General features: G+C 45.3%; 1 protein-coding gene across 1 annotated transcript in view; it reads right to left on the reverse strand.

Moving 5' to 3' along the window:
- ITPR3 (inositol 1,4,5-trisphosphate receptor type 3) overlaps window positions 1–25896 on the reverse strand; it is a 510867-nt gene that overhangs the window by 169822 nt on the left and 315149 nt on the right. The window contains exons 22-30 of the mRNA XM_069633522.1: window positions 25011–25204; window positions 24230–24359; window positions 23439–23496; window positions 23044–23209; window positions 18350–18511; window positions 13522–13587; window positions 8588–8713; window positions 7078–7200; window positions 2023–2223 (exon numbers count right to left, since the gene is read on the reverse strand). Of these exons, the coding sequence (XP_069489623.1) occupies window positions 2023–2223; window positions 7078–7200; window positions 8588–8713; window positions 13522–13587; window positions 18350–18511; window positions 23044–23209; window positions 23439–23496; window positions 24230–24359; window positions 25011–25204 (1226 nt within the window). The remainder of the gene's footprint in view (window positions 1–2022; window positions 2224–7077; window positions 7201–8587; window positions 8714–13521; window positions 13588–18349; window positions 18512–23043; window positions 23210–23438; window positions 23497–24229; window positions 24360–25010; window positions 25205–25896) is intronic.

Here is a 25896-nt window from a genome sequence, read left to right on the forward strand (position 1 = left end):
AGAACAGAGTTGCATCTCCAACTAGCATAAAGCCATAGAGAGCAAAACCACAGAGTGTGTCATCAACTAGAGCATTGCCAATATAAGCATAACCACAGATCGCATCATCAACTAGAGTGTTGTCAAAGAGAGTAAAACCACAGTGTGTATCATCACCTAGAGTATTGCCAAAGAGAACATAAGAACAGAGTTGCATCTCCAACTAGCATAAAGCCATAGAGAGCAAAACCACAGAGTGTGTCATCAACTAGAGCATTGCCAATGTAAGCATAACCACAGATCGCATCATCAACTAGAGTGTTGTCAAAGAGAGTAAAACCACAGTGTGTATCATCACCTAGAGTATTGCCAAAGAGAACATAAGAACAGAGTTGCATCTCCAACTAGCATAAAGCCATAGAGAGCAAAACCACAGAGTGTGTCATCAACTAGAGAATTGCCAATGTAAGCATAACCACAGATCGCATCATCAACTAGAGTGTTGTCAAAGAGAGTAAAACCACAGTGTGTATCATCACCTAGAGTATTGCCAAAGAGAACATAAGAACAGAGTTGCATCTCCAACTAGCATAAAGCCATAGAGAGCAAAACCACAGAGTGTGTCATCAACTAGAGAATTGCCAATGTAAGCATAACCACAGATCGCATCATCAACTAGAGTGTTGTCAAAGAGAGTAAAACCACAGTGTGTATCATCACCTAGAGTATTGCCAAAGAGAACATAAGAACAGAGTTGCATCTCCAACTAGCATAAAGCCATAGAGAGCAAAACCACAGAGTGTGTCATCAACTAGAGCATTGCCAATGTAAGCATAACCACAGATCGCATCATCAACTAGAGTGTTGTCAAAGAGAGTAAAACCACAGTGTGTATCATCACCTAGAGTATTGCCAAAGAGAACATAAGAACAGAGTTGCATCTCCAACTAGCATAAAGCCATAAAGAGCAAAACCACAGAGTGTGTCATCAACTAGAGAATTGCCAATGTAAGCATAACCACAGATCGCATCATCAACTAGAGTGTTGTCAAAGAGAGTAAAACCACAGTGTGTATCATCACCTAGAGTATTGCCAAAGAGAACATAAGAACAGAGTTGCATCTCCAACTAGCATAAAGCCATAGAGAGCAAAACCACAGAGTGTGTCATCAACTAGAGAATTGCCAATGTAAGCATAACCACAGATCGCATCATCAACTAGAGTGTTGTCAAAGAGAGTAAAACCACAGTGTGTATCATCACCTAGAGTATTGCCAAAGAGAACATAAGAACAGAGTTGCATCTCCAACTAGCATAAAGCCATAGAGAGCAAAACCACAGAGTGTGTCATCAACTAGAGAATTGCCAATGTAAGCATAACCACAGATCGCATCATCAACTAGAGTGTTGTCAAAGAGAGTAAAACCACAGTGTGTATCATCACCTAGAGTATTGCCAAAGAGAACATAAGAACAGAGTTGCATCTCCAACTAGCATAAAGCCATAGAGAGCAAAACCACAGAGTGTGTCATCACCTAGAGTATTGCCAAAGAGAACATAAGAACAGAGTTGCATCTCCAACTAGCATAAAGCCATAGAGAGCAAAACCACAGAGTGTGTCATCACCTAGAGTATTGCCAAAGAGAACATAAGAACAGAGTTGCATCTCCAACTAGCATAAAGCCATAGAGAGCAAAACCACAGAGTGTGTCATCACCTAGAGTATTGCCAAAGAGAACATAAGAACAGAGTTGCATCTCCAACTAGCATAAAGCCATAGAGAGCAAAACCACAGAGTGTGTCATCACCTAGAGTATTGCCAAAGAGAACATAAGAACAGAGTTGCATCTCCAACTAGCATAAAGCCATAGAGAGCAAAACCACAGAGTGTGTCATCAACTAGAGAATTGCCAATGTAAGCATAACCACAGATCGCATCATCAACTAGAGTGTTGTCAAAGAGAGTAAAACCACAGAGTGTGTCATCAACTAGAGCATTGCCAATGTAAGCATAACCACAGAGCACAAGAAGGAAAGTCTCACCTCGGTCATGATCATGTCCTGGCATTTCTTTATGTACTTGTTCTCCGCCTTGATGATGGTGTGCAGGAAGTCAAGGTATTGCACGTGGCGGCCGTGTGTGGCCAGGCAGTGGATGAAGTGCTGGAGCACCGTCTCACTGATCTCAGAGCAGAGCTGGTAGTTGTTGAGAAAGATGTGCTGCATCGTCTCGGCCTCCATTAGCTGCAGAGAAACCAAGGAGTCACTGCATTAAAGTGCAAGGAAGCAACCCGAGAAGCACGTCAACTGCATCAGCTAATCTTTGCACCAAGGCTAAATATTGAGCAAATGCACTGCGCCAGTTTTTCCACTTGTGTGCAATGTACAGGAGGAAGCAGATTTTCCCCACATCTACATGCATAAACAATTTGGTAGTTTAGTGACATAGTTTTGCCCATTTTCTATACCAGCATTATAGTGAATTGAGCAAATGGGGCTAACTCCAAATTTAAGGACGCACCAATTACATGACATTTTGAACAAAGGTAAGCCAACTGAACACACAGCCCATTAACCATTTTTATTTCTGTTTACGAATAAAAACCACAAATTGGTGCTTCCCCTTTTCCACGTGAAAGATGGGGCTTTGTTTGAAGCAAACATTTTATTTTTATATTACATAGTGACAAAAATCAGACTGCTTAATTTTTGTCCCCCAAAAAATATCTTTATATAATATGGTTTGGGACAAACAATTCTGTATTACACACAAATCAAAACTGCTGCTAAGTGCATTTACACGATGTTTAGTAGGGGTGCAAACATAAAATAGCCTGAACCCATGTCTGTAGAAGAGATTTTCTCTTCTCTAGCTGGTTCTAGATGGGTCCCTTCTGGACTGAGGGATCAATGGATTCTCTGTGATCCGTACATCGGAGCATCTCTTTTACTCAATACACAAGAGTATACGGTTTGCGTAAAATAAATGAATTTTCATGTGCATTAAATCTTTCATGTATCTCTGGAGTTGTCAATTGCATGGGTGAGAGCCAGGAACTATCTGCAGATGTTTTGGACTACAACTACCATAAACTTTCACCATTGACTCGGATTGCCAAGGCTTTGGTTGTAGTCCAAAACATCTAGAAAGCCAAGGTTCTAGGGATCAACTTGATAGGTCACAGCCAACCTCTCTTACCACATGCCCCATTTCTGTCTTCCTGCAGATGTGGGGGAAGGCCAGACTTCCTCCCATTTACTTGTTTTACCCTTTTTTAGTTTGGGCTATTAGGTGGTGCTTTAGGTGGTGCCCTTCCTCCCACCCTATAATGAGATATGGTGGGAGGAAGGGCACACTGAGTGTGGGTGTTTGGGTTTTTACTGTCCATCCACATCATGTAATCCCAATGACCATTCCTACCTATTACGCACTCCTTCCTGCCCAAACACCCCCTTCTGGGATGTTTCTCAGATAGCTCTATTGCACAATAACATCGAACTGTGTTTGAGGACTGTCATAGTTATTTTTAAGAAGTCTTCTGAAAATGAATGTCTTAACTGAATTAGTAGATTATATCCTGGTAAATAAAATGTCTTAACCAAGTGTGCCCTCAGCCACTTCATAAACAACAGCTCACCTCTCTACCCCTCAGGCCAAGCCAACTCCATCACTGCCACCCACCTTCTCGGTCATCCGACCCATGAAGCACATGTCAGTCGAGGCTTTTGCCGCCTCTTTCTCCCCCCACGCCCCCTTTGGCTGATTCACACCCTGACACAGCCCTTTGCATGCTCCACTCTGCTATATCTAACACTCTCGATGTTCTTGCCCCTGTCATGAGGATCTGCCTGAAGCCCAAAGCCAAATGCAACTCCTGGTATGACTCTGACCTCGTCACCCTCAAACGAAAGTGCAGGGTGGCTGAGAAGAAATGGTGCACTTCATAAGCATCCTCTGACAAACTGGCCTGCAGCCTACTCCAAACGTTATACGAGCTCTCTGTCCTCTCCAAGAAGAGAGCTCACATCCAAGCCCGCGTCTCTGAGGCATCAAACAACTCGGCTGAACTCTTTAAAATCTGCAAGGAACTGGTCAATCCCTCTGCAGTCTCTACCTCTCCTGTCCCTTCCCAGGCCCTCTGCACAGCACTGGCTTCTCATTTCATCTCTAAACCTCAGGACATCTTCTCCTCCTCTCCCCCTCCTCCCTCTATTTCCTGCTCTTCCCCTGGCTCCTCTTCGGCCTCCTCTCCCCCTTCCTTCTCTGTCTTCCCCCTCTTCTCCCTAGACTAGGTTTCTAGACAAGTCCGATCTATGAAAGTCTCGTCAAAACAGGTTCATCCCTTTTCCTCCAAAACCATCAAGGACCACATTGACTCCCTGGCTCCTGCCTTGGGCAATTTCTGCAACCACTCCTTCGCCACCGGAGTCTCCCCCCCCCCCCGAAGCACTCTCTTGTGCACCCTCTGCTTAAGAAACCCTCTGCCGACCCGTCCTGCCCGGCTAACTATAGTCCAATCTCCATTAACCCTTTTCTAGGCAAAATCTTATAAAAGCTGGCCACCTCCCAGCTCAATCTCCACACTGAATCTGTTGGTTGTCTTCATGATCATCAGTCTGGCTTCAAAGCCCCCAGAAGCACGGAAACTGCCCTCCTGAACATCAGTGATGACCTGCTCTCCAACCTTGATTCCAACACCCCTGTGTCCTCATGTTACTTGATCTGTCTTTTGCTTTTGACACAGTTAACCATGCCATCCTGCTCAACCATCTCTGTGATCACCTGGGGATCACCGGGCAGGCCCTGGTGTCGCTGAACTCTTTCCTCTCTGATCGACCCTCCCAGGTTCAACTTGGGTCCTTCCTCTCCTCTATCTCTATCTCCACCTGTGGAGTCCCCCAGGGGTCTAACCTCTCTCCCTGACTGTTCAACGTATACCTGGCACTTCTCGCCCAGCGCATTACAGCACTCTGCCCTAACTTCCATTGATATGCAGATGACACTCAGCTCATCTTCAGGCTGCCCTCAGCCACACTCCGCCCTCTCCCATCTCTGACTGTCTGTCCACCATCCAGGAGTGGTGTGCTGCCAATCATCTCTGCCTTAATGCCAGTAAGACCGAGATTCTCATCATCGGCACACCTGCTTCCTCCGTTCCTCTAACTGTCTGGCCTGCCTCTCTTGGCCCTCCTCCTGCTTCCACCTGTGAGGCAAAAAACCTTGGGGTCATCTTGGACTCCACTCTCTCCTTCTCTCCCCACATCTCAGACGTCTCTAAGAAGTCACACTACCAGCTGCACCTTCTAAGAGGTATTCTTCCTTCCTCTCCTTCCCCCAGAAGCTCACTGTCTCCAGAGCTCTGGTTCTCTCTAGGCTTGACTAGTGCAGCAGCCTCTTTCTAAATCTGCCTGCTTCTATCCTCCGCTCTCTGCAACTCATCCAGAATAGGACTGCAAGATTTGTCCTTGGCCTCAAGCCCAGGGATCGTATCTCTCCAGGGCAGAAATCTCTGCACTGGCTCCTAGTGGCTGCAAGGATTAAGCTCAAAACCCTCTGCATTGTCCCCAAGGCCTTCTGGGGCTTGAGGCATCAATACCTTCAACTCTCTCTCACTAAATATCTGCCTTCTCGAGCTCTTCGCTCATCCGCCTCCAACTCCCTCAGGGTCAGTCACTTCTGCAAGCTACAACTTGGTGGTAGATCTCTTTCTTCGGCTGGGGTCTCTCTCTGGAACAGCCTCCCTGCCTCCCTGAAACTCGAGGAGAATCATTTCCAGTTTCGGAAGCACCTCAAATTCTTTCTCTTTGCTTCTGCATTCTCTCCTCTTCTCCGCTGCTGACTTCCTGGCTGATATTAAGACTGCTCTGGCTACCTGGCCACCCTCTGATCTCGGGTCCAGGTCCCCCTCTGCCAGTCGCTTACCTGCACTGCGTTTTCGCAACCCTCGCACTTCAGGACTGTTTCTGTACTCCTTCAATCCCAGCACTTGACACCTGATGTCTGCTCTTACTCTTGAACTTGCCATTTGCTGCGATCTGAAGGACACCTGTCCTAGTATGATCGTTGTCTGTCCTCCCTCTGTTCTCCCACCCTTGCCTCGTCACGCCATGAAACACTTGCGTATAGGAGCGCTATAAATGCCATATCATATCATATCATATCATGTGTGTTATGGCATCTTTCCCTTGTACTGAATGCCTGTCAATACACACATTGGCAAAGTGTTGGCTCTTGCATATGCGTTAGCCACACACTTCCATCATATTCTCATGTACTATTACCATTTGTCAACTGATACCATTTTATAGCGAAGTAGTACCATTAATATAGCGCCTGGCAAATGCTTATCCCAGCACTACACAAAATCCAGAACTGTTGGCATTGCCAATGCTTGTTCTGGGATGTGTTGACACACTTTAAATAGTGAGATAGGAGTGTATCTCGATCTAAGTCCCCAATGAGCTTCTCAGAGTACTCAGCTATACGGCTGAGACCACATTTCCATCTCTGCGAAACACAAAACCTGGCCTCTCTTTTAAAGAGCAGACAGGTTAATATCATTCTCCAATGAATCTTGGCTACCGGTCTGGAATGATCTGATGTGTGCATGATAGAAGACGTCAGTCTCATTGTAAACTAACCTTGTTCTCCCCCACCAATAAACATGCCTGGTGTTGCTTTCCAATCCATGCTCATCCTTGATTTATGAATGTATGAATCCCCACGGGTAGGATTTCTCCTTTGCTTCCAAGATTCATTATCGGGTGAGAAAATCCCTCTTTGTCACCTAGACAGTGTTTCCAGTCCTTGTCTTTCCCCTTGCAAAGGTGGCATTCTGTGGTCCAAACCGTTTCATTGTGAACTAAGACTAAAACTCACTGGCCATAATGATTTGCTCAATAGAAGACCAGAATTGGAAATGTGATGTTAATGCGACATCAAACCATGTAATCGCTCTAAACAGTTAATATCTGCTATCATGGCGTCACTTCCAATAAGAGTCCACAGTGAAAGTGCACTGAACGATACCCCTGCCCTCATACCGCCCTCACATAAGACTTAAATCACCAGAAAGCCATCAACCAATGATTTCTTACCCCAGTAGTGAGGAAAAGTGGCAATTGTTTGTGCAGCAGCGCCTGGTTCTCCGAGTTCCCCAGACAGAATTTCTGTAGGAACTGATGGGTGTATTTCAGGATCTCCAGCATCTTGGCATCACTCTGGGATGGGGAAGAAACAGGAGACAAAGGGTGTTGAGAGGCGGATAAGCAAGCATCTAACTGCATGCTTCCAAAGTGGGTATTACTAAGATGTCAAGGTACAAGAATTCCTAGACCCTTGGGCAGCTCAATCAGTGGGCACTCACTGCTATGATCTCCATTCACCATGAAGGAAAGGACCAACACAAAAGCTTACCATCCTAAGTTCAATAAGGCAAACATTACTTACGAGTAATCATCTTTCTACAGCTTGTATCAGCTTGGAATCATATGCTTTGCATAGGCCGCCATCAAGCGGTTTGAGTTGGGTATTATATTTCATTCTTTTTGTTCAAATTCGAAAATGGGTGTTGGCAGGGCGCGCACCTACAATACTATCCATACTCTACATGTGAGGGTACCCATGATCCTTCAAGCACAATCTTTGAATCACAGTGCAATACAATCGCAAACATTGCAAGTTTTAAGTTTTATTAGAAATGAAATTTGATTTGTTTGCCCCAAAAAGTAATGTAATAGCAGAAAAGTTACAAAGGAGTGTGGGAGCCCCTCCACTCTGAACTAACATGAGTCAAATACCCAGTTCTATGGGATTTATTCAACTCAGGAGGGTCTACAACCACGTTTTAGCTCACTGTACCTTCACAGAGAATAAATATCATTTTGCATATGAGTTTTAGTCCCACCCACAAGGGCAGTCCAGCACTGAAATGCCAGGCAAATCTCATCTGAACAAGAGTACCATCAGCAAACCCCAGACACGTGTTTCCGCCTAGTCGGGCCTCATCAGTGAGGTGAAGCTGAGCCTCTCCAAGACAGAGTGAGCAAGGGGCCCATGTCTGGATTACCCTGGGTTACTTAGGGTGAAACCCCAAGTTATACAAAGTTACATATGAGTGTAGGAGCCCCTCTACTGAGAATGAACATGGGACAAATACCCTGTTCTATGGAATTTCTTCGTGTCTGGGGTTGCTGATGGAACTTTTGTTCAGAGTAGAATTGCCTGGCATTTCGGTGCTGGACTGCCCTTGTGGGTAGGACAAAGACTGATATGCAAATGGATAGTTCTCTTCTGTGAAGGTTGCAGTGAGCTAAAACGTGGTTTTAGACCCTCCTAAGTGGAGGAAATTCCATAGAACAGGGTATTTGACACATGTTTGTTCTCAATAGAGGGGCTCCCACACTGCTTTGTAAATTAATAACTGAAAATAAGTATTCCCTGGTCTGAAACATGTGATCTTGGTTTTGTTTCTTTCCCTTCACTTACTCAGCATTCCTCTGGTCTGTGTGACCCTTGTTCAAGTTCAATCCATCAGTTCACCACCCATCCATAAGAATGCATAATGCTCCCGCAAGCCAAGAGCGTTGCTCCCCTCCCCTTCCTTACCTTCTCATACGGGACCTGCAGTAGATCCAACATCACCTTGTGGGCATCCATGTTCTTCAGCAGCCTCTGCTGTTTCTTGCGCATCTGTTCTCCGACGCCGCACATCTTGTTGAGCCGTTCCAAAATCTGCAGGAACCAACGTCAAAATAAGGGATGAAGAGCAGGTATCCGAGTCCCTAAACTTCCAAAAGGATCCTGGTTCATCCGTGGACACCCAGATTGTCTTTGCTTCTATCAAGCGAGAAAGATACCCCTTTTTGTCCGTTATTCACTACCTCTCTGACTGGGCCTTAGGGAAACCAGATGTATTCCTCCTTGCAGGCTGTACCAGAAAAGCCTGTAGGTAATCGCTGGGTCGGTGCCATGTTCAGCCTAACCTCTGATCAATGTTGACACAAACATTTTATCCCATCATGGACACTGTCCTACTGCCTATTGGTATCTGCCCCAAAATCACCTTGGGTGGTCTGCTCTTTCCACAGAAAAGCTCATAGAAGCGTACAGAACTTTCTGTCAGGCACACTGTCATCCAGAGACAATCTCAAAAAGAATCACAGGTTTCTGTAGCATTTAAATACCGTTATTAGTCAGACCCATTAATAGGCAGTCAGTGAAACTCTGAATTAACAGCTCAAGTGAAGCATGGTTACTTTATGAGGACAAGAGAATTTAGAAAGCTAGTGTCGTTCAGATATGCGGGTTATAAGACTAGTATCCCCAGTGCTAGCTGCAAATGGCTAGGATGCTGTTTCCTAGCCGTGAAAAAATGCTTGAACTTCCATGCAAATCAATTGGTGCATGTACAAGCCATCAGGACATAAAGGAAACTTTGGCGCTGTGAGGGCAAGGTTCTCTAATCTTTCCATGAAGGGGTAAGTGAGGAGACTGGGTAGGTATAACTCTCAAAAGCTGTATGGAGGAAATGCTGAAGGTTAAGGTCACATGGATGCTATCCCCAGTAAAGCCAGGAACCCTACTGAGGTATGGAGGGTGACAGACGATTGATCAGGATTGAGGGATCAATGGTATCAAAAGCGGCAGAGAGATCCACCAGGATCAATGCCGGCACTCCACCCTGATCAGCAATGAGTGTCAGGTCATCAAGCACCGAGACCAGAACAGTCTCAGTACCGCATCTTGGCCTGAAGCCCGACTGGAAAGCATCAAACAAGGACATATTTTCACAAAATTGTCCAAGTAACGGGGAGATGGGTGCATGCAGAGTCCGTGCCCATCCATGTTCAACTTCTTAACACACCCATGGCCCCTATAGTGAGAATCGCAAGTCGCCTGAGGTACTGGATTGGACATAGAGGATGCGATAGTCTGACACAGTCAACCAAGGTATATGTTTCCTGCTCACTTATCAAACAACGAGGGAATGAAGGATGCAACCAGAGATGTCACTACAAAAATAGGATGGATCACCGCCCAAAAATAGGACTAATCACCACCCATGTAGTCCATTAAAGAGATGAAAATGAATGTGAGCGGTTATTCCCGAGGTCAAAGGCAGACGTGAAAGAATAGGCTATGAAGAAGAGGAGCAGGGGATAGATAGAGACAGGAAGAGATTGAAGAGTGAATTAGGGAGGGACAAAGGTAGGATGAGCAGAAGAAGAAAGGAAGCATGGGTGTGATATCAAAAATGGGGGAGGCAGGGGTTGGAGGAGATGACTCCAGGGGGTGGAAGAGATGTATGCAGGGGGTAGGTAGATTATTGCAGGGGTAGAGTAGATGATTGCTGGGGTGGGGTAGATAGTTGCAGGGGTGCAGTAGATGATTGCAGGGGGTGGAGTAGATGTATGCAGGGGTGGAGTAGGTGGTTTCAGGGGTTGGAGTAGATGACTGCAGGGGGTGAAGGAGAGGACTGCAGGGGGTGGAGGAGATGAATGCAGGGGGTGGAGGAGGTGCATGCAGGGGGTGGAGGAGATGACTGCGGGGGTGGAGGAGATGTATGCAGGGGTTAGAGGAGATGTATGCAGGGGTAGGTATGTTATTGCAGGGGATGAGTAGATGATTGCAGGGCTGGGCTAGATGACTGCAGTAGTGGAGTAGATGACTGCATTGGGTGGATATGTATGCGGGGGGAGGAGATGACTGGGGGTGGAGAAGTATGCATGGGTGGAGTAGACGTATGCAGGGGTGGAGAAGATGACTGCAGGGGGTGGAGTAGATGCATGCAGGGGGTGGAGGAGATGTATGCAGAGGGTGGAGATGTATGCAGGGGGTGGCGTAGATGTATGCAGGGGGTGGAGTAGATGACTGCAGGAGGTGGAGTAGATGACTGCAGGAGGTGGAGTTGATGCATGCAGGGGGTGGAGGAGATGTATGCAGGGGGTGGAGGAGATGTATGCAGAGGGTGGAGGAGATGACTGCGGGGGTGGAGATGTATGAAAGGGTGGGTAGATGATTGCAGGGGTGGAGTAGATGATTGCTGGGTGGGGTAGTTTATTGCAGTGCTGGAGTAGATTTATGCTGGGCGTGGAGCAGATGTATGCAGGGCGTAGAGTAGATGACTGCAGGGGGTGGAGGAGATGTCTGCAGAGGGTGGAGGAGATGTATGCAGGGGGTGGGTAGATGACTGCTGGGGTGGAGTAGATGTATGCAGGGGTGGAGAAGATGTATGCAGGGGGTGGAGAAGATGTATCCAGGGGGTGGAGTAGATGATTGCAGGGGGTGGAGTAGATGGTTGCAGGGGGTGTACGAGATGTATGCAAGGGGTGGATTAGATGTATGCAGGGAGTGGAGGAGATGTATGCAGGGGGTGGAGCTGTATGCAGGGGTGGGGTAGATGGCTGCAGGGGGTGGAGTAGATGTATGCAAGGGTGAAATAGATGACTGCACGGGGTGGAGTAGATGTATGCTGGGGGTGGAGTAGATGTATGCAGGGGTGGAGGGGATGTATGCAGAGGGTGGGTAGATGATTGCAGGGGTGGAGTAGATGATTGCTGGGTGGGGTAGATGATTGCAGTGGTGGAGTAGATGTATGCAGGGCGTGGAGTAGATGACTGCAGGGGGTGGTGTAGATGCATGCAGGGGGTGGAGGAGATGTATGCAGAGGGTGGAGGAGATGTATGCAGAGGGTGGAGGAGATGTATGAAGGGGGTGGGGTAGATGACTGCAGCGGGGTAGATGTATGCAGGGGGTGGAGAAGATGTATGCAGGGGTAGGTAGAATATTGCAGGAGTGGAGTAGATGATTGCTGCAGCAGGGTAGATGATTGCAGGGGGTGGAGTAGATGTGTGCAGGGCATGTACGAGATGTATGCAGGGGGTGGATTAGATGTATGCAGATGCTGTAGGAGATGTTTGCAGGGGTGGGGTAGATGACTGCACGGGGTGGAATAGATGACTGCACAGGGTGGAATAGATGACTGCATGGGGTGGAGTAGATGTATGCTGGGGGTGGGGTTGATGTTTGCAGGGGGTGAAGTAGATGTATGCAAGGGTGGAGTAGATGTATGCACGGGGTTGAGGAGATGTATGCAGGGGTGGAGGAGATGTATGCAGGTGGTGGAGATGATTGCAGGAGGTGGGGTAGATGACTGCAGGGGTTGGGTAGGTGTATGCAGGCAGTGGAGGAGGTGTATGCAGGGGGTAGAGATGTATGCAGGGCTGGAGTATATGTATGCAGGGGGTGGAGTAGATGACTGGAGGGGGTGGAGTAGACGTATGCAGGGGGTGGAGGAGATGACAGAAGGGGTGGTGAAGATGACTGCAGGGGGTGGAGATGTATGCAGAGGGGTGGAGGAGATGTATGCAGGGGGTGGAGGAGATGTATGCAGGGGTGGAGGAGATGTATGCAGGGGGTGGAGGAGATGATTGCAGGGGTGGGGTAGATGACTTCAGGGGGTGGAGATGTATGCAGGGGGTGGAGGAGATGTATGCAGGGGGTGGAGTAGATGTATGCAGGGGGTGGAGTAGATGTATGCAGGGGGGGTTAGATGACTGCAGGGGATGGGTTAGATGACTGCAGGGGGTGGAGGAGATGACTTCAGGGGGTGGTGAAGATGACTGCAGGGGGTGGAGATGTATGCAGAGGGGTGGATGAGATGTATGCAGGGGGGTGGAGGAGATGTATGCAGGGGTGGAGGAGATGTATGCAAGGGGTGGAGGAGATGATTGCAGGGGTGGGGTAGATGACTTCAGGGGGTGGAGATGTATGCAGGGGGTGGGGTAGATGACTGTAGGCGGTGGAGTAGATGACTGCAGGGGGTGGAGTAGATGACTGCAGGGGGTGGGTTAGATGACTGCAGGGGGTGGAGGAGATGTATGCAGGGGTGGAGGAGATGACTTCAGGGGGTGGAGGAGATGACTGCAGGGGGTGGCGATGTATGCATGGGTGGAGTAGACGTATGCAGGGGTGGAGTAGATGACTGTGGGGGTGGAGATGTATGAAGGGGGTGGGTAGATGATTGCAGGGTGGGGTAGATGTATGCAGGGAGTGGAGTAGATGACTGCAGGAGGAGGAGTAGATGACTGCAGGAGGTGGAGTTGATACATGCAGGGGGTGGAGGAGATGCATGCAGGGGGTGGAGGAGATGTATGCAGAGGGTGGAGGAGATGTATGCAGAGGGTGGAGTATATGACTGAAGGGGGTGGAGGTGATGTATGCAGGGTGTGGAGGAGATGACTGCAGGGGGTGGAGGAGATGTATGCAGGGCTTGAGTAGATGTATGCAGGTGGTGGAGTAGATGACTGCAGAAGAGATGAGGGGAAGCAAAAGGTCATGGTTTGGGTAATAGTAACTCTAAAAGGATGTACCACACATGAGGTGCTTGCGAAAAGCATGATATTATGATTTACCATCATGGCGGAGGGAAACCATGCAGGGTGTATAGGGAAACACTTGTGTTTTGATTAGGGTACGGGAGTAGAGGCAGTGAGGACAGCATGAAGATATGGACACTCAATTCCGAACACATGTCGTACCTGTTTCACCGTCTGGTAGTTATCGCTGCTCTTCTCAACGGTTGGTGACTCTTCATTTGTCGTGTGCTGTAACAGCAGAACACATGGAAATTAGGCAAATGAAAAAGAACATATAAAAAGCTCCCTCCCCCCTCACTAATGCATTGGTGAGTACAGAAAGTTTCAGACATTAATGATGGTCCCAACTGATGGCAGATGGCGATTATGGCCATACACCTTTAAACTGCACGCAAAGGCCTTAGAAGTAGCCCTGATGAGGAGATGAACTTTCATCTGGGAGCTTCTGCCTTCATAAAATGGATTCAGGTGCAGCTATGCGTGTGGGTGAACAACATCTGGTGGGCACCCTGAGCCTGCTTCCAATGGATTCAGGCTTAGCCAAGGGTAGGCTTTGGTGGGTATCCTCCACTGACTTGGAATGCATTCTGCCATATCCACAGTGGGTAAGGGCAAGCTGTTTGATGGATATCCTCCACTGACTTGGAATGCATTCTGCCATATCCACAGTGGGTAAGGGCAAGCTGTTTGATGGATATCCTCCACTGACTTGGAATTAATTCAAATGTATCTGCGGATTGGAAGGTAAAGAGTGCTTAGGGCATAGGTCAGAGCGGAGGGACTGACAGATGAGAGTGTAGAGGAGCAGTCGAATGCCTCTATAGGAAATCCCACTCCTATTTTGCCTATATGTTGGAAACCGGAAATTGCTACATGCGCAACGCCAGTAATGGTACCTATGCCATGAAGAGTCTTTGAGACAAGGTATCCATTGAGAAGACCCCTATATGAAGTATCCTTGAAAGACTGATAATCTCCTAAGGAATGCACCTGAAGAAGTGTGAAGATGTGAAAAGAAGAAGCTGGTGACGTCACAAGAAATGAGCGTGACGTACTGAAAAGAGTGGTCAAAGAAGAAAATGCATAGACGATATAGAATCTGATGTTGAAATAAAGAATCGAGTAAGCTTTCATGTGCAAATTAACAAGGGGTTCCTGGGAGTCCCTCTGCCAGACATTAGTCCTGGTTACGAGAGACTTACCTAGAGTCTTTAGCTCACTATCTTTCACAGAGAAGAAATATCCCAGACATATCAGTCTTTGTCCTGCCCTGGGGCAGTCCAGCACCGAAATGCTAGGCAATTCTCCTCTGAACAAGAGTACCAACAAAAACCCCAGACACGTGTTTCGGTCTGGTTGGACCTCATCAGTAGGGTGGATCTGTGCCTCTCTAAGAATAGTGAGCAAGGGGTCCACGTCTGGATTCCCCTAGTAACTTAGGGTGAGACCCAAAGTTACTTAAATATGCAAATTAACAAGTGTCTGTCTGGCAGAGGGACTCCCAGGACCCCCTTGTTAATTTGCATATTCAAGTAACTTTGGGTCTCACCCTAAGTTACTAGGGGAATCCAGACGTGGACCCCTTGCTCACTACTCTTAGAGAGGCACAGCTCCTCCCTACTGATGAGGTCCAACCAGACTGAAACACGTGTCTGGGGGTGCTGTTGGTACTCTTGTTCAAAGAAGAATTGCCTAGCATTTCGGTGCTGGACTGCCCCAGGGCAGGACAAAGACTGATATGTTTGGGATATTTCTTCTTTGTGAAAGATAGTGAGCTAAAGACTCTGGGTAAGTCTCTCGTAACCAGGACTAATGTCTGTCAGAGGGACTCCCAGGACCCCCCTTGTTAATTAGCTTTCATGTGCAGAATGAAGATTACATGTTTGAAGAGCACTGCCGAAAACATAAACTGTTTTACATTTGTACAGACGCTGTAACGCAAGTATACTAAATATTCTTAAGGCTGGCTATACGTAGTATATAGACTGCAGATGGTGCAGCCAACATATATGCATATAGAGTTCTGGACATTCGATGATACAAGTTTAATAAGCAAGTCTCCAGGAAGGAAGACGGATTGAAAGCTACGTTTGTGTAGCAGCAAAGAATAGGCTTGAATTTGACCCAAGACCAAAGAGGTTGCCTGGCTTGATGTCAAAGACTGGAAGCAGCCAAGAACTGGTTATCAGCATGTGAAGACAGAATATGTGAGAAGCCAAGGCATCCCTTGTTAAGTTTCAAATAAAGAACACCACGAGTGCCAGGTTTCTTCATTAGAGACTATTAAATGATACAATGAGCAGATTCATGGTCTCTGATCACGTGAGCTGAGAATGAAAATAGACAGAGGGCATAGTGCACCAGACTGAAGATAGCAAATGCTTGCACGCCCTTATATTCCCAGAGGCTAAAAGCTACTTCAAGGCCAACTTCAAAGACAATGTGAATGGCAGATGGCATGAGTGATGAGAGATATGGGGCTAATTGGGTGGGGAGAGACGGTCAAGTTAACCCACCAGCACCTGGGGTACTAGCTCACGTGCTGCTAGAGCATTGAAAGTTCCATAAGGGTACAAGCCTGCCAACCAATTGTAGAAGGCCGTCCGTATAATGAAGAGCTTTATAGTTGGGAGCCAATGAAGTGTTGTGTTTCTGATTACTGTCGAAGATGACTTGCACTTGGGGAGGGCATGAGTGCCCACCTGACCATAGAGATCCAATCATGATCCTATCCCATATAGATAGTATACTTAGACATTCCTCTTGAGCCAATCGTAATCCCATATAGGTTTTCTTAGTTTGCCACATAGGATGACATCACCTATGAGAAGGCTTTGCTATATAAGTGTGATTTTTCATGATAAACTTTGAGATTATGCTGTGCGATGTCCGTTGATGTCTGTTGTGCTCCCTGTTTTAGACAATTGAAAATAAAACATTTGCCAACTTCCTGAGTCAGTCTTTCTGCTTAATGTAAGAAGCTATTATCCGTCCCATCCATAGTTTGATGTGTTAGCTTGATACAATATGATAGGTTATTTATTTCACGCTTAATACCCAGAGGTTTCTAAGCGCGGACCCGGGGATCGAACCTGTATTGCTCCATGTTGTCTTGCTTCCAAGGCGAGCATGTTGCCCCTGAGCTATCCTCCTGAGACCTTGATTAAAAGGGCCTCTGGTTTCAAGAGAGTGCACCATTTGCTTTATTTTGGTTACACAATGGGTTAGGTTTGACTGAGGCCACAGTGATGGGGTTAGGGATGTAAATTAAGCACTCTGTTGATGGCTCTGGCTATTCCCTGTGTGCTACCTCTGGGTCCAGCATCTCAGAGCGGGTGGCAGTCCCCAGCTTGAGGCAAGGGCCTTACTCTCATGCAGATATCCATCAGAATCATCCTGAAGCTAACTTGGCTCTCTGACTCCGGGCTCACAAATGGGGGACTTCTTCAGTTCCCAATGATTTTCTCTTCTACATTACATTTAACAGACCATATTTTGCATCTCGGGGAGGCAGGACGACATAGCACAGCATATTAGAGTTAGGGATATGGCTCTGGGTATTCCCTGTATACTACCTCTGGGGCCAGCATCTCAGAGTGGGTGGCAGTCCCCGGCCCGAAGTCTAGGGAGCCCCATTCCATTGCCACCAAAGTGGGTCCTAGTCACTGGCATGATTTATTTACTAGGAATTGACTCAGGCGTAGCCAGAGATTGGCAGTCAAGACACATTTACTGCCTTCAGCTGTAGCTTTGGGCAGAGAGGCAAGCAGTTCTTGGTGGATTTCTGCCACCTACTTGGAATAGATTGCGGTCTAGGTACAGGATGTGTCTTGGGAAGCACAGGAAGAGCACCTTCAACAGGCATCATTTGCTGACTATGAATAGATTCAGTCAGAGCTTCAGGAATGGAAGTTCCCTGGAATCTTTTGCTCCCTTGGACTGGAACGATTATACCATTTACGCCCTGGCACATGGCTTTGCTTGGGCCTACCAAAGCTCAGGCTGGCAGGCTGTTAAAGTCCATGTCTGCTGCCCCAGTCGGGGAGTGAAAGCTATATTTGCACACCAGGATTTACCGGGCTGCAGATAATTTTCTTTTTTTTTCATCCGACGGGAGGTCAGCTGTGTGCAAGCCTATCTCCTGTCAGAGAAGAGAAAACATTTAAAAGAAATGGCCGCCGCCATTGAAATTTAAAAGGAACTAGTTCCCTTTACAGATGACGGCGGCCATGGAAAACATGTTCTAAAATGGCCACCGTCATCCAAAACAGGACATAGTCCCTTGTCTATTTCAATGGCGGCTACCAGACTGGACGAGATCTGGGACCGGAGCACAATGCTCTGGTCCAGTAGGTAAGTTGGGGTGGTGGAAGGGGAATCAGGTGATTTGGGGGGTGAGGAGGCAACAGAGAGAGGCTCCTTGCTTCCTCCCCATGATAGACCGAAACAACAAAAAACAAAAGCGTCACCTGGGGAGGGCCTCAGGTGGCTGGAACAGCGGGCGGGAATTCTGTGATCTCGCCCGCGGTTCCAGCCACCTGATTGGTTGGCTCACCCTCACTGGGTGCAAATCTAGATTAACAGATGGGTGCATTGTAGCCGGGATGAGAAGACGGAGCAGGAAGTGACTGGGCAGACACACTTTGGCCACCCAGAATTATGCTGAACATTTGAGCTCACAGGATGGAAACCTCTACCCAACCAGTATAGATTCAGGAACAGTTTGTGAAGGCAGAAAAGCATGAAGGAGACTGGGAGCTCACTCTGACTATTTGTATCTGAAGCTGAGGCAGTGCTGGTGACATGGGATATGTCCCCAACTCGTCTGGATATAAATCCAGGAACTGCTCTGGAATGAGTAGGATAACTCTGGGGTTAAATACTGATTTTAAATGAAGGGATAGACAATGGGGATACTGATCTTGGCAGAAGAGCAGACAACTCCATTACCATTACCAGAAGCCTGCCTCAGCCGGCCACTTTACTGTACCTCTTTCTTCTCCTTCTTGCCTCCTTCTCCAGATCCACTTCCTCCGCTTCCCTTCTTATCCACCCAAAGTTCCGACTTCTCCACCATCGTACGGAGACAGTCCAACTCGGTCTTGATCACTTTGTAGTTTTCAACATCCTGTGCAGATATGAGAAGCTGAACCTGGGTACAAGAGAGAATCATAGCGGTGAATGACTGAGGGGAGCCACAGAGTCCATGTTATCAGCAGTCTTTATTCATTGCATACCAGAAAATTGGTTTATGTTGAAATTGAAGAAGTTCTAAAATAATTAACAACTAATGAGGCACAGTCAGTTGCACATAAGGTTCACCTTAAAATTTAACTGTCAAAAAGTGCTACATAAGTGCACAAGCAATAATGAGGAACCAACAAAGTTCCACTTCTCACACAAAAAAACGGAATACAACTCAGAGGAGGCTGTGTCTACAAATTACAATGTTTATCCCCGAAATGGGTAACCCTAGAATGGGTAACCCCATTGCTCAGGACTAAAAAAAAGCAGTGACTGGAAACAATATATACAAAACATTCACGTGGGATGAATTTTATAAGAAATGTTTAAATTAATTCCAACAGCTAAGACTTAATTCCAATGTATCAGATGTATGAATGCACTTTGGTAAAGACAAATGTATTACACATTCAAAACTCTTGCTGATGACCACCATAATTTACATTATATTGTGTAATACAAAAACAAAATGTCTTAAAACATCAAATACAACAAACCTGAACATGATAAAACTTTATGAAAAACATTACACTCCTCCAAGGATCATTACTGAGAAATCAAAAAAGTAATTTAAAACACAATTATGAATTCCCTACATCGTCATAGTAGCAATAATCCTCAGTAATTGCAATTGAAAAATCAAAAAACGCAAGTTAATGAAACAAACAGTAAACTCACATTTAATATAATTTGCAACATCTATCAAGAAGTCCAAAACAATATATAAAACAGATCAGAGGTCAACTAGTCATGACATCATGCCCAGTAACTAAGGGTCATGTCTTCTTCAGGACTATTTTCTAACATATTACCCATATGTCAGGGCCTAGTCCTCTTCAGGACCAATGCGTAATAGGGATAATTTACGTTTTTTATTTTTGAATTACAGTATAATTTATTGCATATATCTGCTGTGTCAGTTTACTTCACCTGCTGGGAACTTTTTCTCAAGTTAATAGATATTAAGCAGCCCAGAGATCCATGTAACAAAAGGGAGGACAAATTCCTCAATATACTTGGACAGACACAAGTGCAAGCTTTCTTAACCTTTGACGGGCAGGCAAGGGGAAGTCAAACCACACCATATCAGGTGTTATTTGTTAGAAAGCACACAATCACCTGTTTGGTTCCTTGGTGCTCGCCGAAGGGCATTACGTAGGTCAATAATGCTACTATATATATATATATATATATATATATATATATATATATATATATATATATATATATATAGATATATATAATACTGCTTTGTAAAAGAAAACTGCACAGGAGAAGTCAGACATGACATTGTTTGGGAAGCGTTCAAGTGTACAGTACGTGGTATGTTCATCAGTTTGGCAAGTGGATTAAAGAAAGGATTAGAGAGAAGATATCTAGAACTGGAGTCAAATATTAAAAATATCGCAAGGGATTTGGTGATTAATCCAGCTAATTCAGTTATGGTCCAACAATTTAAACAATTGAGATTGGAATTGAAAAACCTAATTTCAGATAGAAGGGATAAGGTGTTCTTTCAACAGAAATGCACCTATTTTGAGAGAATGGAAAAATGCGACTGATGGTTTGAATTTAGACTGAGCAAAAGGGAGTCAGAACGAACAATAACTTCTATCAAAGGGGAAGATGGTCTAATCACTTTCAAACCAAAAGAAATTAATGAAGTTTTCAAGGCATTTTACACAGATCTATACAAAAATGAACCGTATATTTCTGCGACTGATGGTGGATTTCTAGAAGGATTGCCACTTCCTAAGATCACTGAGGAGGAATCAAAAACTCTGGATGGAGATATAACGCTGGATGAGATAAAGAAGGCAATAGGAAAACTAAATACAGGAAGATCACCTGGACCAGACGGACTACCAGTAGAATTTTACAAATGGTTACCCAATTCAGCACGGACTCTCTTATTGAACATGTTTACATCACCCCATTCTAGGGGTTTACTCCTCCCAACCACAACATATGCTATGATATCGGTGTTCTTGAAAAAAGGCAAGGATGAGACTTTAGCTTCAAGTTACAGACCGATTACTATAATCAATGTTGATAACAAAATATTGGCAAAAATACTTGCGTTAAGACTAGAAAATCTGTTGCCAAAACTAGTACACCCTGATCAATCAGGTTTTGTAAAGGAGAGAAGTACCTCCAGTAAAATTAGGAAACTACTACGTACCATATCTGTAGCTACTGAGTCAGTGGAAGATTCTGCAGTCTTTTCTTTAGACTCTGAAAAAGCCTTTGCCAGAGTAAATTGGCAATTTATGTTTATGGTCCTAGAGAAAATGGGAATTGGCTCTAATTACATATCTTGGATACAATTGCTCTATTCAAAACCAACGGCTGATGTGAATACCAATGGACTAAGATCTGAAATGTTTCAATTAGAAAGAGGTACGAGGCACGGATGTCCCTTGTCCCCTTCACTTTTTGTTATTGGTATAGAACCACTAGCGGTAGCACTGAGATCAGAAAGAGGCTTGCAAGGTGTGAGTTGTCGGGGCATGCAACAAAAAGTATGGTTATATGCCGACGATTTGTTATTAGTTCTCAAAAATCTTAGACATTCGCTACCAATACTTATCGATATTTTGTCAACCTTTAATCAATATTCTGGCTATAAGATAAATAGGGCCAAATCAGAGGTCCTGCCCTTGGTGCCTTTCTGTGACAAGAATTTCATAACACAGTGGGGCCTTAAGTGGTGTGCAGGAAAATTATTGTATTTAAGAGTGTGGATCTTGCGGAGTATCAGTGATTTCATTAAAGAAAATATGATTATGGTTTTTACTGCATACAAAATGGATTTGGAGAGATGGAACGCACTGCACTTGTCCTTATGGGGGAAAGTAAATGCATTGAAAATGGTTTCCACGCCAAGAATTAATTACATGCTTAGTATGAGTCCATTGGTCATTGGAAAGAAATATTGGCTAGAATTGGAAAGACTTACTCAAAGTTTTTTATGGGATCGGAAACCACCAAGTCTAAAGATAAGTAAACTACAGTTGCCCATGGAAAAAGGAGGTTTGGGAGTACTTAATTACAGTGCTTACCATTTGGCTTTTATGTCACAAACCTTAATGGGGTTTATGAAGTCAAATCCTAAAGAATAGGTCTGTGCAGAGAGTAGTCATTTTGGTCCTTTACTACCTAGGGCTTTATTAACGACTGTACAGAAAAAACATGGTATTAATGGCCCCTTGACTAAATGTCTATTCAGTTCCTGGATAAGTCTGAATAACTGTTTGGGACATGACGCAATGGGGGACCCTAACGCCTCTGTCTGGTTGAATCCGAGTATTAAATTGGAGGGAAAGACTTTGTTTTGGTCCGAGTGGTTTCTAGCCATGTACAATAGTTAAAAGACCTTTTTAAGAATGGAAGATGGATGACTGCCAGAGAATTACAATCAAAATTTAATATTCCTAATTTCTGCATGGCTGATTATCGGAGAATACGAAAAGCAATTGGTGAGGTTGACTTGGAAAGAAGCCTTGATGTTAACATGCTATGGCAAAAAATCAAATGTGGGTGGGTGTAGTCTGGTAAGTCGTGTTTATGGATTGATTGTGGGAGAATATAAAAGCAATGATTTGTTGAGGGAGGAGTGGAGTAGGAGGATTGGGAATAACATTGATGAGGATCATTGGTCACATATGTGTTCGAACATCACGCTTTGTTCTTTAAGTTTGACGGAGAGGTCACGTCAAATTAAGATCATTAATAGGGTCTATTGGACACCAGAAAGGTTAATAAAAAGAGGTATGGTTGACAGTTCTGATTGTTGGGCATGTGTACACGACACTGGCACATTGGAACATATGTTATGGAACTACACCAGAGTGAGGGGATTTTGGTTCAAATATGGTAGAATTTGCGAAGATGTGTTATGTGTTAAATGAAAAGATTACCTTTGATTTTAAAACCTTAATACTTGGCAGTGATGTACTGTTGGACGATTTGTCCACATGTCAGAAAAAATGGATCTATCGGGATGCAATTGGGGGAAAAAAAATGATACTGAGGGGTTGGAAGACGGCGAACCCTGTTCTAATTGAGATATGGATTGATGAAATGCATATCTTGGCAGAGATGGAAAGAGTGATTTTTCGCAGAGACAAAAAACTAGCTCTATTTGAAAAAATATCGGGGAAATTCCTCAGAATGTACTGATTAATGGTCTATGATGATGTGAATCCTGGGATGGGTGGGTCGGTGGGACATTGTAAATAAGTATATGCATTTTGTGAAATTGATGTTAACATATTTCTGTTTTTCTTTTTAATATTTCTGGTTGTAAATACTGTAAACTAAAATAAAAATTTCCCCCAAAATAAATAATGCTACTATATGAAAACCCAAGAAATTCTTGAGCGGTCTGAGAAAAGTGTGGTGGCTCACCCGGTTGTGAGCCTTTCACGTGAGTGTTACCTGCTTGAAGGTGTGCAGAACCTCCTGCCTCTGGCTGAAGTGTTTGAAGAGAAGCTGCAAGGATCCAGACACCAGCGAAGGATAATCGTTCATCGTCAGTCGGATCAGCACACGCAAAAACATCCTGCCACCTTCGTCGTCAACCTCCAACATGCTGGTGCTCTTCCTAGGGCAAAATAGTCAAGATATTGAGAGAACCATATTAACAAGAGATGGTACATGATCAGGGATAGAAAGAACCGGAATGGGCCAATCAGGTGGCAGAGGCCTTTCTCCTGATACTGTTCAAGATCAGAACCTCCTGTATCTTGACACATGATCAATAATAGATCAATATAGCAGCCCTAGAGTGGGTCCCAAAATGTTAAAACTGAGGGTGAAATCCTGCAACTCACCCTACACCGAACATGGCTTCTGCCTGCTCGCCGAGCCGATCCAGATTCATCGAGGCACCTGAGGGATGAAAAGGGAACCGTTTAGGAAGATTTAAGATCAGGGCCCACATCAGGACAAGGGGGCCCGGTTAAGAGAAAAAGAATGACAGGAGGAGGAGAATAAGAATGAAAAAGATTGCGCTTTAACATTGGGGGGGGCATCAGTGCCGTCCATCTCCCATTTTCGTGAAACCAACAACTCTGCGTATCCTGGACGCTTTAGGGAACGCACAATACTGCTTTATTTTCTTCTTGCATCACTGTACGTGCCCGAACAGAGCAATGTAAAAAAGAAATCCTGAGTATCCACAGAGGTCCATTAGTGCAGCGACCCACAAGCGGACAGTACAGAAAGCAAAATGCGGAGAGAGAAAGAAAAGGGAAAAATGTTCTTACACAGAAGAAAGAAGGATCCAGGGAGTGTAAGAGATAGGAGAGAAAGTGAGATGTCGTAAGAGAGTAAGGTATACAAAAGACGGGGAGAAAGATCTTGAAAGAGCAAAGGGTGTGAGGGAAGGAGAGACATATTGTAATATTGGTAGGGGTATGGTAGAAGCAGAGACCAATCTATACACATAAAGGGTTATGAGAGAAGGGGTTTGCAAGGCAAAGAGGTGTGAGGTAAGGAGAGAGAGACTATGATGAAGTAAAGAGGAAGGAATGTGTGAGAAGGAGAGATTCACCACTATAAGACAGATGTGAGAACTAAAGAGCAAAAAGAAGTTAGGCTTGTGACTGATGGAGAATATTACTTGTGGCATCAAAGGCAGGGGCGGTGCCGTCAGCTGCACTATCCTGCATGGGGAACACTTCCAAAAACTCCTTCCTGAAGACAGACAGAAGGAAGGAGATCCGGTAATCCAGGCGTACATTCAGGATGAACTGCAGAGACAAAAAACATGGTGTGTAAGGCCGGAAGGCAGACAGGAGTTCATCTTTCTGGGACATTGGTGGTCATGGAAACAGTGACACTTGGGACATTGCGTGCTCCCAAGACGACGCCAACATCTTCCATAGTACGGGAGAGGGATGCCGAATAGAGGTGGGGTGAGAAGAGAAATCAACCAGAGGATTACACATAGGTAGGAGTAAACACGAAAAAGGGAGTATGATGGAGGTCCCCATATATCCAGAGACAGGAACTTCCAGATTGACCAATGGAACCAGAGCATAGGTCCCAAGTAATTCTTATTGATGGTAGACATAAAAGATATACTTATTTGCACTTAAACTACCAATGTGCTTCTGCTGTGATTGTTTTGCATATTTTGCATCAAGTTGAATGTCTTTTGGTGGAAAGTTCAAAAACATTGACTACCATTTTGTAGACAACGCTTTTAACATCATTGAATGCTTTAATAAGAGAGAGAGAGGATTCTAAAAAGAAGAGAGGCAAAGCCAGGAAATCTGAAGATATCGCGAGCGTAGCAGAACAACGATAGAGCGAGGGATCGATCAGAAACCTAAAAACATGGCAACATTCTCTCAACCGCAGTCTTCTCTCAAGGGGCAGGGCCCCAACTCAGTGCGTACCTGCAGTATCTCCAGTATCTTGAGCTTGGTCTCCATCACAATGACGTTCTCGCTCTCAGAGCTCTTTGGCTTGATGGAGGTTTCTGCACCGACCGATTCAAGCCCGGGTGGTGCAAACACGGACTGCTTCCTGCTTAGCACCATGGTGGACATGATCTGCCCCACGCCCTGAATGGACTGACGGACATTCTTTCCTAGGAGCCAAGTAAAAGGGTGTAGGATGGAAGCGGAGGGAGGTTTGGAAAGAGGCGAGAGATTAGAGGTCAGAGATCACTAGATACATTTTACTAAAAATAACAGTCAGCTATCAACTCCTGCAGGCACATAAAGGCCTTCATCTTACAAAGAGCCCCTCGGAATATATTCCACAAGCTGACCTACACATATCATATGCCAATTTGCACACACTCTTTGCAATCTTTCTTTCTTCCAAGAACATGATTACAAGTAGAATGAGAGCAGCAGCAACAGAGGCATCCCCTGAGGTGGGGGCCGACTAGACATACAGATACATACATTGCCACCGTGTGTGTCCTGTGGAAATGTTGTCATCACACAGAGGGCACATTATCCATATGGGGGAGGATAAGAGGACACAGATACGCTCTTGAGAAAGGCTCTGTGATTCTGGCACACCTTGTAGGAGACCAGATGACAAGGCTGTAGGATCTACAACTGCATTTGTTATTTTCCAGTCTTTGTTAATTATTAGCATTTCTGCAGCCTGTAATAAATGCACTTGGTCAGCAGCACTACTGATCAGTGGCCAGCATGCAAAATGAAACATTGCCTAGGTGCTTACGGATGAAACAGATCATTGTTTGCAATTTGAGCCTGACCCTTTTCAAGAAGTAAGGACATTTTGAGAGGTGTATGCTCTCAGCAA

This window comes from Ambystoma mexicanum, chromosome 13, assembly GCF_040938575.1.
Source record: "Ambystoma mexicanum isolate Mex_15411 chromosome 13, UKY_AmexF1_1, whole genome shotgun sequence".
Classification (NCBI taxonomy): domain Eukaryota; kingdom Metazoa; phylum Chordata; class Amphibia; order Caudata; family Ambystomatidae; genus Ambystoma; species Ambystoma mexicanum.